The sequence below is a fragment of the Adelges cooleyi genome, unplaced genomic scaffold (genome assembly GCF_023614345.1).
Source record: "Adelges cooleyi isolate 19-005CV unplaced genomic scaffold, UGA_ACOO_1.1 ACOO_flye_CR_arks_rails_tigmint_CR_PRNA_8, whole genome shotgun sequence".
NCBI lineage: Eukaryota > Metazoa > Arthropoda > Insecta > Hemiptera > Adelgidae > Adelges > Adelges cooleyi.
This window is the reverse complement of record NW_026096513.1, coordinates 4029266-4042574: the sequence shown is the minus strand read 5'-3', so window position 1 is coordinate 4042574 and position 13309 is coordinate 4029266. Positions and strand designations below refer to the sequence as shown.

The 13309-nt window shown below is 31.4% G+C and overlaps 2 protein-coding genes across 3 annotated transcripts; both read left to right on the top strand.

Moving 5' to 3' along the window:
• The first annotated feature begins 243 nt into the window (after positions 1-243).
• On the top strand, positions 244-12019 carry LOC126845800 (uncharacterized). 2 transcript variants are annotated; one of them, XM_050584702.1, is made up of 12 exons: positions 244-375; positions 622-778; positions 3347-3412; positions 8220-8373; positions 8435-8560; positions 8642-8785; positions 8848-8965; positions 9059-9947; positions 10002-10191; positions 10259-10396; positions 10557-10850; positions 10915-12019. In XM_050584702.1, exons 2-12 carry the CDS (start codon positions 678-680, stop codon positions 11155-11157), a joined length of 2463 nt encoding a protein of 820 aa, XP_050440659.1. In that variant the 5' UTR covers positions 244-375; positions 622-677; the 3' UTR covers positions 11158-12019. The 2 variants fall into 2 exon arrangements, with proteins under 2 accessions (XP_050440659.1, XP_050440661.1); XM_050584704.1 differs by lacking the exons at positions 244-375; positions 3347-3412 and having other exon boundaries at positions 388-778.
• Positions 787-2869, top strand: LOC126845804 (translation initiation factor IF-3-like). The gene has a single exon (XM_050584713.1). It carries the CDS (start codon positions 903-905, stop codon positions 1692-1694), a length of 792 nt encoding a protein of 263 aa, XP_050440670.1. The 5' UTR covers positions 787-902; the 3' UTR covers positions 1695-2869.
• Positions 12020-13309: the final 1290 nt, after the last annotated feature.

Here is a 13309-nt window from a genome sequence, read left to right as displayed (position 1 = left end):
AAACAAAATAGTAGTTCAATGCAAAATCAACCGGCGTTGGAAAAAAGAACTGTTTCTGTATATTAGAAATTAATATTGATTTGTTATGGCACCGTAATACGCAGGCGGCAGGTAACAGATTACCGACACGTTCAAAGTTCGAACGGTACTTTTAATTTTTATAAATCGCGACCTTGAGAGCGACCCGCCGCCACCGGTGTAGCAAGCCAACCAGCTGATCCTGACAGTCTTCCAATCCGAAATAAGTTCACTTCCACTCGCACATCACAACAGCAGTCGAGAGTCGACACATATCAATCCGATAGTGCTATAAATACAGCAGACTTGCGAATTTTACGCTTTTATAGATAATATTTACTATATACACCGCTACAGGTACACAATTATTTTATTCTTTATCCGGCACTCTCGCTTATACACGCTAACACGCATCCCCACCACGAATGATTTCAACTGGCGCTCACGTTCAAATGTTTTAACATAATATTATATATAGTATTATTACGTTTTAAACCCGATACTCGGCGTCAAACCAATTAGTTTAGTGTTACTTAGTGTACGCGCGTGTGTATTTGCGTAACGTATTAAGCAGACATTTTTTATTTCACTATTCAAATATAGTACGTTGAAAAGGTGACCCCCGAATTGAATAACCCGACCAAATCTCAGGCTTGAAAATGTCAATACAAGCATCCGGTAAACTCATCGTGGTAGCCAACCGACTTCCGTTCGTCCTCAAAAGAAACGAAAAAACCAATAAATGGGAAAGGAAAGCCAGGTACAGTTTTTGTGTATAGATATTATAATTATTATTAAAATAATATACAAGTAAATCGAACTATACGTATAATATCATTTTGTTTTATTTTCAATTTGCTTATCTTTGGGAAGTGGGAATTTTAATGATAAGGAATTTTCGCTCATTATCAGCGCTTCAGTATGTTGCACAATGCACTCCATGCTGTTATGAAAATACGTTTTTAATTTTTATATTAAATAGTATATGTTTATTGTATATATTTATCAAAGTACCAAAAATGTCATTAAAACATTTTGCTAATGCTGCTCTTACTGTTCTGAGACATCAAGTCATGTACAGTCAGCCTGTACGAAATGTCTGTCAGTGCCAGATATTGGGGTTCAAAAAGAACGACTTGAAAACGACCTCAGCTACTATGGATAATGAAGAAACATTAAAAAAAAAACGTCCCAAAACGGCGCCTATTCCTAAAATCACCCTGATAGATCCTGATCATAAACTATCAATTGTGACTTTAGATGAAGCAGCCAAGCTATGTGACAGACGAGGCCTAAAGCTCGTGAAGATTGTTGATCTGGATACTAAAACTCAACGCCCTGTATTCAAAATGATGACAGCTAATCAATTTGTTAATGAGGATAAAGATAAAAGAGTAAGAAAAGAAGAAAAAAAAACAAATGAATTAAAAGGTGAAAAAACTGCGATAATATCAAGTCGTATTGGTCAGGGTGATTTAGATTCTAAAGTCAAAAATGTTCGTAAATGGCTATGTAAAATGTATGAAGTAAGAATTACAATTACTGGTGAAACAGCAGATGATATTGCTGATAATGTAATCAAAATGACTGAAGGTTTTTCAAGAGTTGTTCAGAGAAGAAAGAAAGGTGATTCTGTTAAATTTCAATTATTACCTCCTAAACAAACTCAAGATTAAAATAAACGATAAATATTAAATGTTTTGCATTGCAGAAATACAATTCATTGATTTTTAAATTTTTTGTTTATTCTTAGAAGGGTAGATTATTTTTTAATCATGTTAAACTTGTAGAAAAATATTAAATGTACATTACGAATTAAAATATAATATATTTAATTATTGTTAAAAATTAAAATTTAGACTGCCCTAACAAAAATGAGTTGTCTTTTGGCCCATACTCTATGTTGGACTGATACCAACTACGTTCAACAAATATATTAAATTAGACCTTGCCAAATAAAAATAAATTATTTGTTACACTATATTTTCTTTGACATAGTGAGGCATTTGTCACATAGAAACAAAAGTATAGCAAATTTGAAATAAATAAATGTGTTTTATGAAATTTAAGTCACTAATAATAGAATTAAATTTGAAAAACGATATCTTCTGAAGGTTAAATAATAATAATAAATTGAAATCTGAGAGTACCAGGAAAATAAATAAAGACTAAACTCTAAAAAAATAAATTAAAGTAACACTATTATAAAAGAAAACATATATTATCATTTACACTATTTACTTATTTTTCAGTTACTCCCACTTGAACAGACTTGTATGAATAATTGTAACTAGTAATGTTTCTGCTTTATATTAATCATCAATTAATTCAGATTATTTTTCAGAAATGTATAGCGTGTCAAATATTATAGTTTAATATGTTAATATTTTTAAGATATTTTCTTCGATTTTTATGTTTTAAGAATTGGTCAACTTTTCAACTTAAAAAGTTTATACAACTTCTCATCTATAAAACAAATTGGCCTAGCTGTTAAAAAGTTCTTTGTATCCTGACATGAATCTGACTAGAATCTTAATTTGGAGTGGTCCAAAAATATTACTTTATAATTTGTCTAAAATATTTATGTTTAAATTATTACCAAACTTCCAGACAGGTATTAAAATTTGAGTGGAGAGGGGTTCCCTACTTCTTACTTCCTACCTTGTTGGTTGCATGCCTTACAATTTTAAAATTATTTGTTAGTGTAAATGTATAAATCTTAAGTGTTATTTGACTAGAAAAAGAACTTTAATATTATATTATATATTTTAAATTATAATATTATTTATTAATTATAATGAATAAATTATCCACTAATAATATTAATTATACTTATGTGCTTGAAATGTCTATTGAATTTATTTTAGTTTCTATGTACATATTATACTAATGATACAAATTATTACTAAGTATTCTGATTCGAGTTCGAATAGTATTCAATTCAATAAGACATCTGTTATATGTTAAAAATACAAACTGTGTTAATAATCTACCGGTATAATATAATATGTTTTAAAGTATTAAGCGTAGAGGGAAATTTAATAAGTGGTTATTATTGTAATGCTAGTGCTTTGTGTAAAAAGTGCTTGAAAATACTGGGCGTCATAAAAATAATGTTATCAGAAAAATAAACATTTCAAGGATTAGTGAACTTGTCCAGATAAGAAGTATAGCATTTATGTTAAACTATTAAAATTTGTTTAGTTGCTCCTCATTTTATAGGTACAAACATTAACTAAATATACTACTACATAGTACAATGAATATTTAACATGCCTTTCCGTTACAATTAAAATCTTAGTATTTATAATAGAGATTTTTTTGTCAGGTGCTTTTTAAAATTTTATGAATCTGACGGCTCACGTGACACTGAATTTGATGAACACAACATCTCGTGAGTTGCTATATCATAGCTATAAAATCATTTGGTTTTCTGAGCATATAATATGAAGTTTGAAAAAAGCATTTACCACCTATGTATTCATTAATAGAGTATGATCGCATGCGTTTGCTCTTACAGACGTGTTGTTTAATATATAAACATTTAACACTTATTATAGTCTAATTATAAATAGATACATTGTAAACAGTTAGGGTATTCCGTGATAATATGTATGTTAACATACAATTGATGCAGTTTGCTATTTTCATTCGTTTTAATTTTCAATAGAAGGCTAATGAACACCGTAATTTGTAACTGCAAAAGAAAATGGATTTTAATAATTACAGTTTTTATACTGATGATTTAATTGGCATCTAATCAGCAATCAGCAATGAATTTAGTGCCTCTTATACACACAGCCATTTTGCATGCATTGGTTGAGTGTAAGGCTGTTTGTCATGGATCTCGACAACTTAACTATTTTATCTGAGTACACTTGAATTACCTAGTTACATAAGTTACATTATAGTGTTAACGATATTTAATACAAATTCAAGTCGTTTCAAATGGTGTTTTCATTTTTGGCTGGTATGCTATTTTATCATACATTTTTTTTTTAGTCTATGACCTTTTTAGGTCGGTTGGACATCTCTTGACCTACAAGAGATAAGAGTTTCCATCCTGGGGAAGTGGGTATGTTGTGGTGGTTTACCGTTGCCTTCCGCACCAGTAGGATAGCCATTTCTCTCTCCAGACGGTTCCCCGCCCAGCTAAAGAAACAGACAGCAACCGAAATTCGAACCACGGCTATAAAAAAAAAATGTTATCTTTAAAATATTTATAGGTAATATTATTTTATGTATTTAATGCATTTTGTCTTTAGATATTATGGTATGATATAAATTGACAATGTGTAACAAAAGAGCTTACAAATTAAAAATGTATTTATTTAAATGGGGAAACCAGCGTTGAGAATGAAAGAAATTAAGGAAAATATGACAATAAGGGAACGAGAGTTAAGGAGTAGTTATAAATCAGGGAAATGTAACCAAAGGAGGATAGGAGAGAAAAAAGTAGGCTATGACTGGGAAGGAGGGAGGGACAATTAAAAAGAAGATGTGAAACAACATAATTAATCTCAGTCTGGTGCAAAAGAGACAAAGAGGAGAAGAATTGAGTGGAGTCAATAAGAGTGGAAGGGTAACAAATTGTGACCGGCGCGTAACCGAGTGAAAGCAACTATAACGTGTCTAGGGATGTCAAGAGCCCAGAATCGCGGGCGAATTGCAATTGTGGGAGAGATATTTCTATACCAGGAAGCTTAGATAGGTGAGAGACAGGACCATTTGATTTTCCATGCGTGATGTAAATGTGAACGATGTTTAGAGAGAAGGTCAAAGGAAAGTATCTTAAAATGTGAAAGATGCAAAGAAATTTTTTTAGCAATATCAAGATGATCAGCAATTTCGTTACTACATGACTTGCAACGCAGAGAAACTTTACGACTTTATTACCTAGGCTAAGCTGATAGACTAGAGATTTGATTAGGAAAACAAGAGGGGAAAGTGGGGTATTAAAAGGATTATATAAAATAGCTAGAAGGCAGGATTACGAATCGGAAGCAATAAGGACATTGCATTGGTCAAGGGACAAAATAAACTGTAGGGCACTTGTGAGTGCATAGCATTCAGCGGCAATGAAAGCTAACATATTTAACATATGTTTTAGTATGAAATGACAGTTATAATTCGATCTCAAAGATTATTATTGAATTAGTTGCTATAAACTATTTCAAATCCCTTAGTATATAATCGCGTCAGCGAGGCAACAATGATAAAGGAACAGAATGTTATATAAACTGATAGTTTTTTTTTATATAAAAGTGTATGTATGATACTATATAGTATAATAAATACATTAGATGTTTTAAACCCCTGACTTGTCACGTTTGACGTCAGAGCCGGCTCAAGACAAACTGGACGTGTTATAATAGGCTTTACCGCCGATCCCTATTTTTTATACGGCGTCAATAATCTATTATCTATGCGATAAATATGTACAGAATGTATAAACATTGTAAAAAACATAATAATTAAGTATTATTGATTTAAATACTGCGTACAGCTCATATATATGCAAAACAAACATTCATTACATGCACTATTTTGTTTAATGATTTACCTTGTTTAAATTAGGGGGCCCCCCTCTCGGTTACGTACCTGAATTAATACATACATAAACACGATTCCGTGATAACGTAAATAAAAGTAATATAAAAACGCGAATACGTGAATACTTATCACGTAAAAAATACTGGATTCAATTTTGTTTCGTGTTTATTGATATTGTTTAAATATGTATAGACAGTATAGTTATTTGAAAAAAAAATTGTATTTTATATTTTGTTATTAACAAATACTCGAAAACGTGATTACGAGAATAAAATTATAAATTCACGGATAATTATCAATCACGAGTCTTATGAACTCGTGATTAATTTTACGTGAATCCGTGAAATAGGGAGCCCTAGTTTAAATACAAATTACAATTTCGAAGTTAGTTTCCACCAATTCGTGACAAAATAATAATATTTTGATGTTGTTTTTACTAAAACCTAGTTTTTCATTACATAGTTTGGTACTTGGTTTAATAGTAACATTGGATGTGGTCACAGATATATAAACATACTATAGATAGCGGTCGACCAGGGCCGTATCCAGACCGGTTTTCTCGGGTCATATGTGCGGGGCCCGGCCCTAAGCCTATTATTAAGGGGTCCGGGCCTACAATAAAAATAAAATAAAAGGGGCCCGGAAGATATAGTTTTCCCGGGGCCCGGCAAAGCTGAGTACGGCCCTGCGGACAACCAAATAGTTATCAAGTCATTTTTAATGGAATTGTGTCAGTCCGACATTTGCAAAGAAGGCAATATCGTAATGTAAATGATGTATGTATACAACCGGATGCATATTACTCTCTTTATTCTTCACCTTCATCCCAACTATTTGGGGTCGGCGACCATTGTCCTAAATTTCCACTTGACACGATCTCCTACATCATTCACGCATACACCAGCAGTTCTCTTATCATTCTCAATCGTTTTCCACTACCTCTATTTCGGTCTTCCTCTTCCCATCTTTTCTCCTACGATTAGTTTCATTACCATTCTCAATAACTCGTTTACATTCAGCCCACTTCCGTAACAGTGAGCAGGGAAGTGAGCATGAAAGTTCGTAGCGCGAGTATGTAAACACGTCACTCGCGCTGACTGGTTAATGTAAGCAATGGGCAATTTAAAGTATAAACACTCACTGCCTTCGACGCTGCCACTCAAGTATTTTGGGAAGTAAATACAGTAGCGCGAGGAGCAATGGCAATGGCTGAATGTAAACGAGGTATTACTGCTTTAGATTCCTCTCACCTCATCCTCATGCCATGCCTAAACCATCTCTTCTACATTCATGCTCTGTTCAATTTTCCTATCTATCGCCCAACACTCCGAACCATACAACATCGTCGGTTCATTACACTCTTGTAGAACTTACCTCATTGTCTCATTGGAATTCTTTTGCCGCATAACACACTTGACGCTTCTCTCCATTTTATCCAACCGCACTTAATCCTCATCAAAGCCACCGTTCAAAACCGAGCGTATATTGATTTTATTTTAAAGAACGTTGCTTTAATAAAGCTAGGACACCGAAAAAGTAATATACTAACTACGGAAAAAAAATAAATTGTTGTCAGAAACTACATGAAAATGTGTTGCTTTGTACAGTTGCTATCAAGTATCAACAGACAAATGATAATATTACGGTCTTCTTTTCTTAGTCAAATTTATAAAGACTGCTAGAATCTAAGAAAAAATAATCTGATGGATAAAGGCAAAAATAAACGAGGGAAATTGTATTCATTTTATTTTGTATGTTATTAGTTATTACTATAATTAATTTCCACAATAATTTAAAAACAAATATTTTGTTTTGCTTATTAAATCCTTCACAGCTAAAACTTTTTTGGCTTAATTTCGTACACCACCATCTTATGCATGTTTTTTTAATTCATGATGCATAATGTACATGTAAACATTGTAAAACAATTTCTCCTTTATTTATTCGACGATACATACTACTTTTTTATAATTTTAATAACGAAATTACAACAAAAAATCACCAACAATCAATAGTATCAATAACAAGTAATACAAAACCTCGTTGTCATACATACATAACCCAACTACCAAGTCTCAAAATTATTTATTTATCTATTTCTTCACCTTATTTTATAAAAATATAGTCGGTCAGACAAGTATTCTTCCAACACAAAATATAGATGTTAATTTTTTTTAAGCTTGTAAAAATATTAATGAAAATAATGATTTGTTATTGACTAAAACACTGAAGAGCTTAGCAGTCTGGTAACCGGAAAATATGACCTAGAAAAAAATAACCGGATCAATATGTTTAATTATTTCATAATATCCCTATCAATAATAAAATTGAGTCGTTGAGCGCAATAAATAATAAATTTAAATCAACTCAATAAATTAAAAATAATTTAAATACAATTAATTATTTGTTATATGCATTTATTTATTTAAATTAACAAATTTGAAAAAGAAATAAAATACAATTTGTTTACATTATTAAGTTGGTTAATTGTATATTACTGTTTTATAGTAAAAAGTCCGATTTAATACGATAAAATATAATAAATAACTATAATTAATATTATATTATACAAAATTTGTGTTGCTATGCATGGATAGTGTAATGCATCGTCTCAGTTTAGTATACCTTCTATATTTAATTATTTTTAGTGCTGGTGGTTTAGTAACAGCTGTGGCGCCAGTCGTAGTCCAGGGTAATGGAGTATGGATTGGATGGCCTGGTGTGTATTTGGAAAAAGGAGAAACAATACCTGAACCTGATCCCAATGATATGACGCCTACAGCCGGATTACGTTCAGATAGAGTATGGTATTTAGTTAAATAAAATACATAAAATAATAATAATTTTGTTTTGTATTATTAAGGTTGTGGCAGTTGATTTTGATCCTGTAACTTTTGATAGCTATTACAATGGTTGTTGTAATGGAACTTTTTGGCCACTTTTCCATTCAATGCCCGACAGAGCACAATTTTCTGTTGATACTTGGAAAGTAAGAATAATAATTACAAAATTAAAAGTTACACTTTGATACTACTTACGATTAATGATTTCAAATTTTTTATATTTTTAGTCTTACTGTATAGTCAACAAAGAATTTGCTTCGAAAACTGTGACAACATTAGAAAATTTATCAACTGAAGACAATGATGTCGGAACACCTCTCGTTTGGCTTCATGATTATCATCTCATGTTGGCAGCAAACAGTATTAGAAATGTAAACTAAGATTTTCTTTATTTTCCAATATATATTTTAATACCTATGTGTTAAAATTGTAGGCTGCTGACGAAAAGAATTTAAAATTTAAACTAGGGTTCTTTCTTCATATACCATTTCCTCCTTGGGATATATTTAGGTTGTTCCCTTGGGCTGATGAAATTCTTCAAGGAATGCTTGGTAATTATTTTGAAAATTATATAATATTAATATTTTTTATGAAAATCATATTAATACATCTTTTATTAATTATTGCACATTGGTGTTTTCTAGGTTGCGATATGATCGGTTTCCACATTGAAGATTATTGTTTAAATTTTGTTGAATGTTGCCATCGACGTTTAGGATGTCGTGTAGATCGCAAGAACTTACTTGTTGAACATGGTGGCCGTACAGTGCGTGTTCGTCCTTTGCCCATTGGCATACCATTTGATCGTTTTGTAAAGATGGCTGAACAAGCACCAACAGTAATTAGTACTTCGCTTCAATTGGTACTTGGTGTTGACAGATTAGATTATACCAAGGGTTTGGTACATAGACTTAAAGCATTTGAAGTGTTGTTGGAACGATATCCACAACACAAAGGCAAAGTTGCACTCATGCAAATCGCCGTACCGTCACGCACAGATGTTAAGGAGTACCAAGATCTAAAAGAAGAAATGGATCAACTTGTCGGGCGCATTAATGGACGTTTCACAACTCCTAATTGGTCACCAATCAGATACATTTATGGATGTGTTAGTCAAGACGAGCTGGCAGCTTTTTATCGAGATTCGGCTGTTGCCATGGTCACTCCTCTGAGAGACGGCATGAACTTGGTCGCCAAAGAATTTGTAGCTTGCCAAATTAAAGAACCACCTGGTGTTTTGATTGTTTCGCCCTTTGCTGGTGCTGGTGAAATGATGCATGAGGCATTAATTTGTAACCCATATGAACTGGTTGAAGCAGCTGACACTTTACATAGAGCTTTAACAATGCCAGAAGACGAAAGAATGCTAAGAATGAGGTGTTTGAGGCGCAGAGAGAAAATTCACGATGTAGATTACTGGATGAGATCCTTTTTGAAAGCAATGGGCACTCTTATAACTGAAGATGGAGATGATGTATTACCAACTACCATGCAACCAGTTACTTTACAAGACTTTGATGATTACTTATCCAAGTAAATATTTGTACATCTTAACTATTACAATATGCTTAATTCAAATTTGAATAGGTACATTGGAAACACAAACAAGCTTGCATTATTATTGGACTACGACGGAACATTAGCTCCACTCGCTCCACATCCTGATTTGGCTATATTACCCGTAGAGACTAAAAGTGTTTTAGAAAGGTTGGCCAATATGTCTGATGTGTACATAGCAATAATTTCAGGAAGAAACGTACATAATGTTAAAGACATGGTTCGTTAATGAAATTATGTACTTAGCGTTAGATATGGTGTAACAAGGATAATTTGAATAATTTTAGGTCGGTATCGAGGGATTGACTTATGCTGGTAACCATGGACTTGAAATTCTTCACCCCGATGGTAGCAGATTTGTACATCCAATGCCCAAAGAGTATGAAGAAAAAGTCACCGAGTTGTTGAAATCTCTCCAAGATCAGGTATGTAATACATATCAAGTTACACAACAAACACTACATTTTATATTTTATAATGAGGAACTGAGAAAGAATTGCAAATTATATTTTTTATGTTTGTACTTTTCAGTATTCCTGACTAGGTTATAGATTATTGAATTTTTTTTTTTATAAAATTTTGTAGGTTTGCAAAGATGGTGCTTGGGTTGAAAACAAAGGCACTCTATTGACCTTCCATTATCGTGAAGTACCTGTAGACCTTCGTCCTGAACTGGCATCAACAGCTCAGCGCCTTATTGAAGAAGCTGGATTTAAAGCCGGTCAAGCTCATTGTGCTATTGAAGCAAAACCTCCTGTACAATGGAACAAAGGGCGTGCATCTTTGTACATTTTAAGAACGGCCTTTGGTCTGGATTGGAGTGAACGTATTCGTATAATTTATGCTGGAGATGATGTGACGGACGAAGATGCCATGCAGGTAACTTACAATTTTTAAAATAACTAATTCATCAATGTATATTCACTTATAAATTTGCTACTAGGCTTTGAAAGGCATGGCTGCTACATTCCGCGTAGCTCAGTCTAATATAGTAAAAACCTCAGCGGAACGCCGTTTACCGAGCACCGATTCTGTGTTGACTATGCTGAAATGGGTGGAAAGACATTTCGGCAAGCGATTGCCACGAGAAGACAGTGTTGGAAACTTAAGTAATAATTTACAATTATCATTAGGCGAAATGCAAATGGAACTCAGCATACCTGAGAAGAAGTCACCAATAAATTAATACTCATAAATACTACCTATCGATAAGAAAACCTCACTTAAAATTAGTTATTTTTGTTCATGGGATGATGTAGAGAACAATAAATGTTGTATCCCAAATGGATAGAAACTTACGCTATTGTATACGTGAAACCAAGGAATTTTTAATTATTAGAAAACATTTTTTTTAACAAACACGTATGAGTCTATCTGGTGTATCTATGCGTCAATTAGGCGCTAATCAAAGGAGCAATATTAAGAACAAATAACCGGTATTTCTATTACATTCCTTCAAAATATTAAGAACCAGTAATTTAATATATATAACTTTATCATTGTATTATGTTTTCTATTTATTAGTTAAAAGAAAACAGTATATAGTATCTTCCTATAAAAAAATATATATATTTATAGAAGATTGTGATAAAAATACTTTTTGGAATGATCAATGTTGAACAAATATAAATAGATTTAGTTATCGCTAGTCAACTGATTTCAAGACTTAAAGAATCGTACTTAACATTATTACATAACACAGCATATCTACCATAATATTGTAAAATTTCTAACTTCAATTATTTAAATTACAGTACAAAAGTATTTTCAAAACATATTAGTTATCTCTTAAAACTTAACAGATTATTTTTCGTATTGTTATCAAGTTTGTGCCATACAAATTATTTTTAAGTGAGTTTTTTTTAGTATAATATGTTATGTTTTTCATTACTATGTAATACTTAATTTTATTTATTTATTATTTTTATTGATTTATGTTATATTTATAGTTTAAAAATCAGCATACCTATTGATGTAGTTTTCATTTTTGTTTATTTGTATAACAATAACGTTCAATTTAGGAAAATAAAAGCCATATTATATGTTGTTCCTTGATTTATTCGATGTGCAAAATAAGTTGTTTTACATCTATATGATTTTGATAAAATATTAACTTTTAACAATATGTCGCATATTTCGCATACTAAGAATATTAAATATTGGCCCAATAATATTACACTATTACTCTATAGGTATAAAAAATATTTTAAAATGCATAATTCGATGACACTAAATGTTCTATTACCATACATTGCATTTGCGTAAAAAGTTATTAAGTTATCTAAAAATGGTTATATTTAAGTGTTCATATTTCTTTTGGTTCATTATATAATTATTTTAATAATCTTTTTGTTTATGCTAAAAAAAAAAATAACACTAATAATATCAGGTAAATTATTAGTTAATAGTTTTAATAAATATATTAGGTAAGAAAAAACGTACAGTTAACTAATACTATTGAATATATAGGTACTCAATGCTAATACCAAATTATATATTTTTGGTAATCGTTAGTATTATCTCTAAAAAATACTATGTGATGAATAGTCACATTAAAAAATATAAATGTACCTTGAGTTACAATTGATTAAATATATGATTTATTTAAACCACAGACAAAAGTTTTTTAGTTTACACAAAATGTACAATGGACTTTGCTCAACGTTCCTGACCAAAGCTAAAGCAATTGTATAAAAAAAAACTCAAGAAATAAATGTTGAAAAAAGATTAATTAAAACAAAAAGTTATTACTGATTAAAAATGTTTCACAAAATCAAAATTGGAGTGCTAGTAGTCAAATAAATAATCAGTAGAAAGTATAATTTGGTTTCACTTTGTACGGTTGAGCGTTAAATGCAAAACGAGGACACTTTGTAGGGTCCGATTTAATTGAAAGTTTGTACAGAATTACATTGTTATAAATTATTTATTTATTCTTACCAAATAATTACCCATATTCGTGACACATTAACACTCGTTAGATAAAAAAATCTATTTAATCTATGATACCTATTAATTATAATTTTTTTTTTTTTTTGAGACTTTAATATCCCTGAAGGTCGTTTGCTGCCTCTGCTACATTCCTCCATCTGTCAGTCAATACTTTTTTTTTTTATTCCCCGAGTGAATTTGTTTAGATCATCTTTAATTCTGTCCTCCCATTTATCTTTTCTGTCGAGGATTTCGTTTGATGTCCAGATATAGCCTACCATTGCTCATCGGGTTAGTATTTATGCCGGATTTTGACATTTTCATGTCTTAGCTCTAGCACATAACCGAAAAAAGCGTTACCACACGGAGATGGGGTTGGGGTAGGAGATTAAGGTAAGATATAGGAG

Excerpts from the sequence above, each read along its gene's own strand:
- LOC126845804 (XM_050584713.1), top strand. The coding sequence starts at position 903 with ATGATAAGGAATTTTCGCTCATTATCAGCGCTTCAGTATGTTGCACAA.
- LOC126845800 (XM_050584702.1), top strand. The coding sequence starts at position 678 with ATGTCAATACAAGCATCCGGTAAACTCATCGTGGTAGCCAACCGACTT. Across the intron at positions 8,561-8,641 it reads TTTCTGTTGATACTTGGAAA|TCTTACTGTATAGTCAACAA; the intron begins GTAAGAATAATA and ends TTATATTTTTAG. Across the intron at positions 10,851-10,914 it reads CGGACGAAGATGCCATGCAG|GCTTTGAAAGGCATGGCTGC; the intron begins GTAACTTACAAT and ends ATTTGCTACTAG.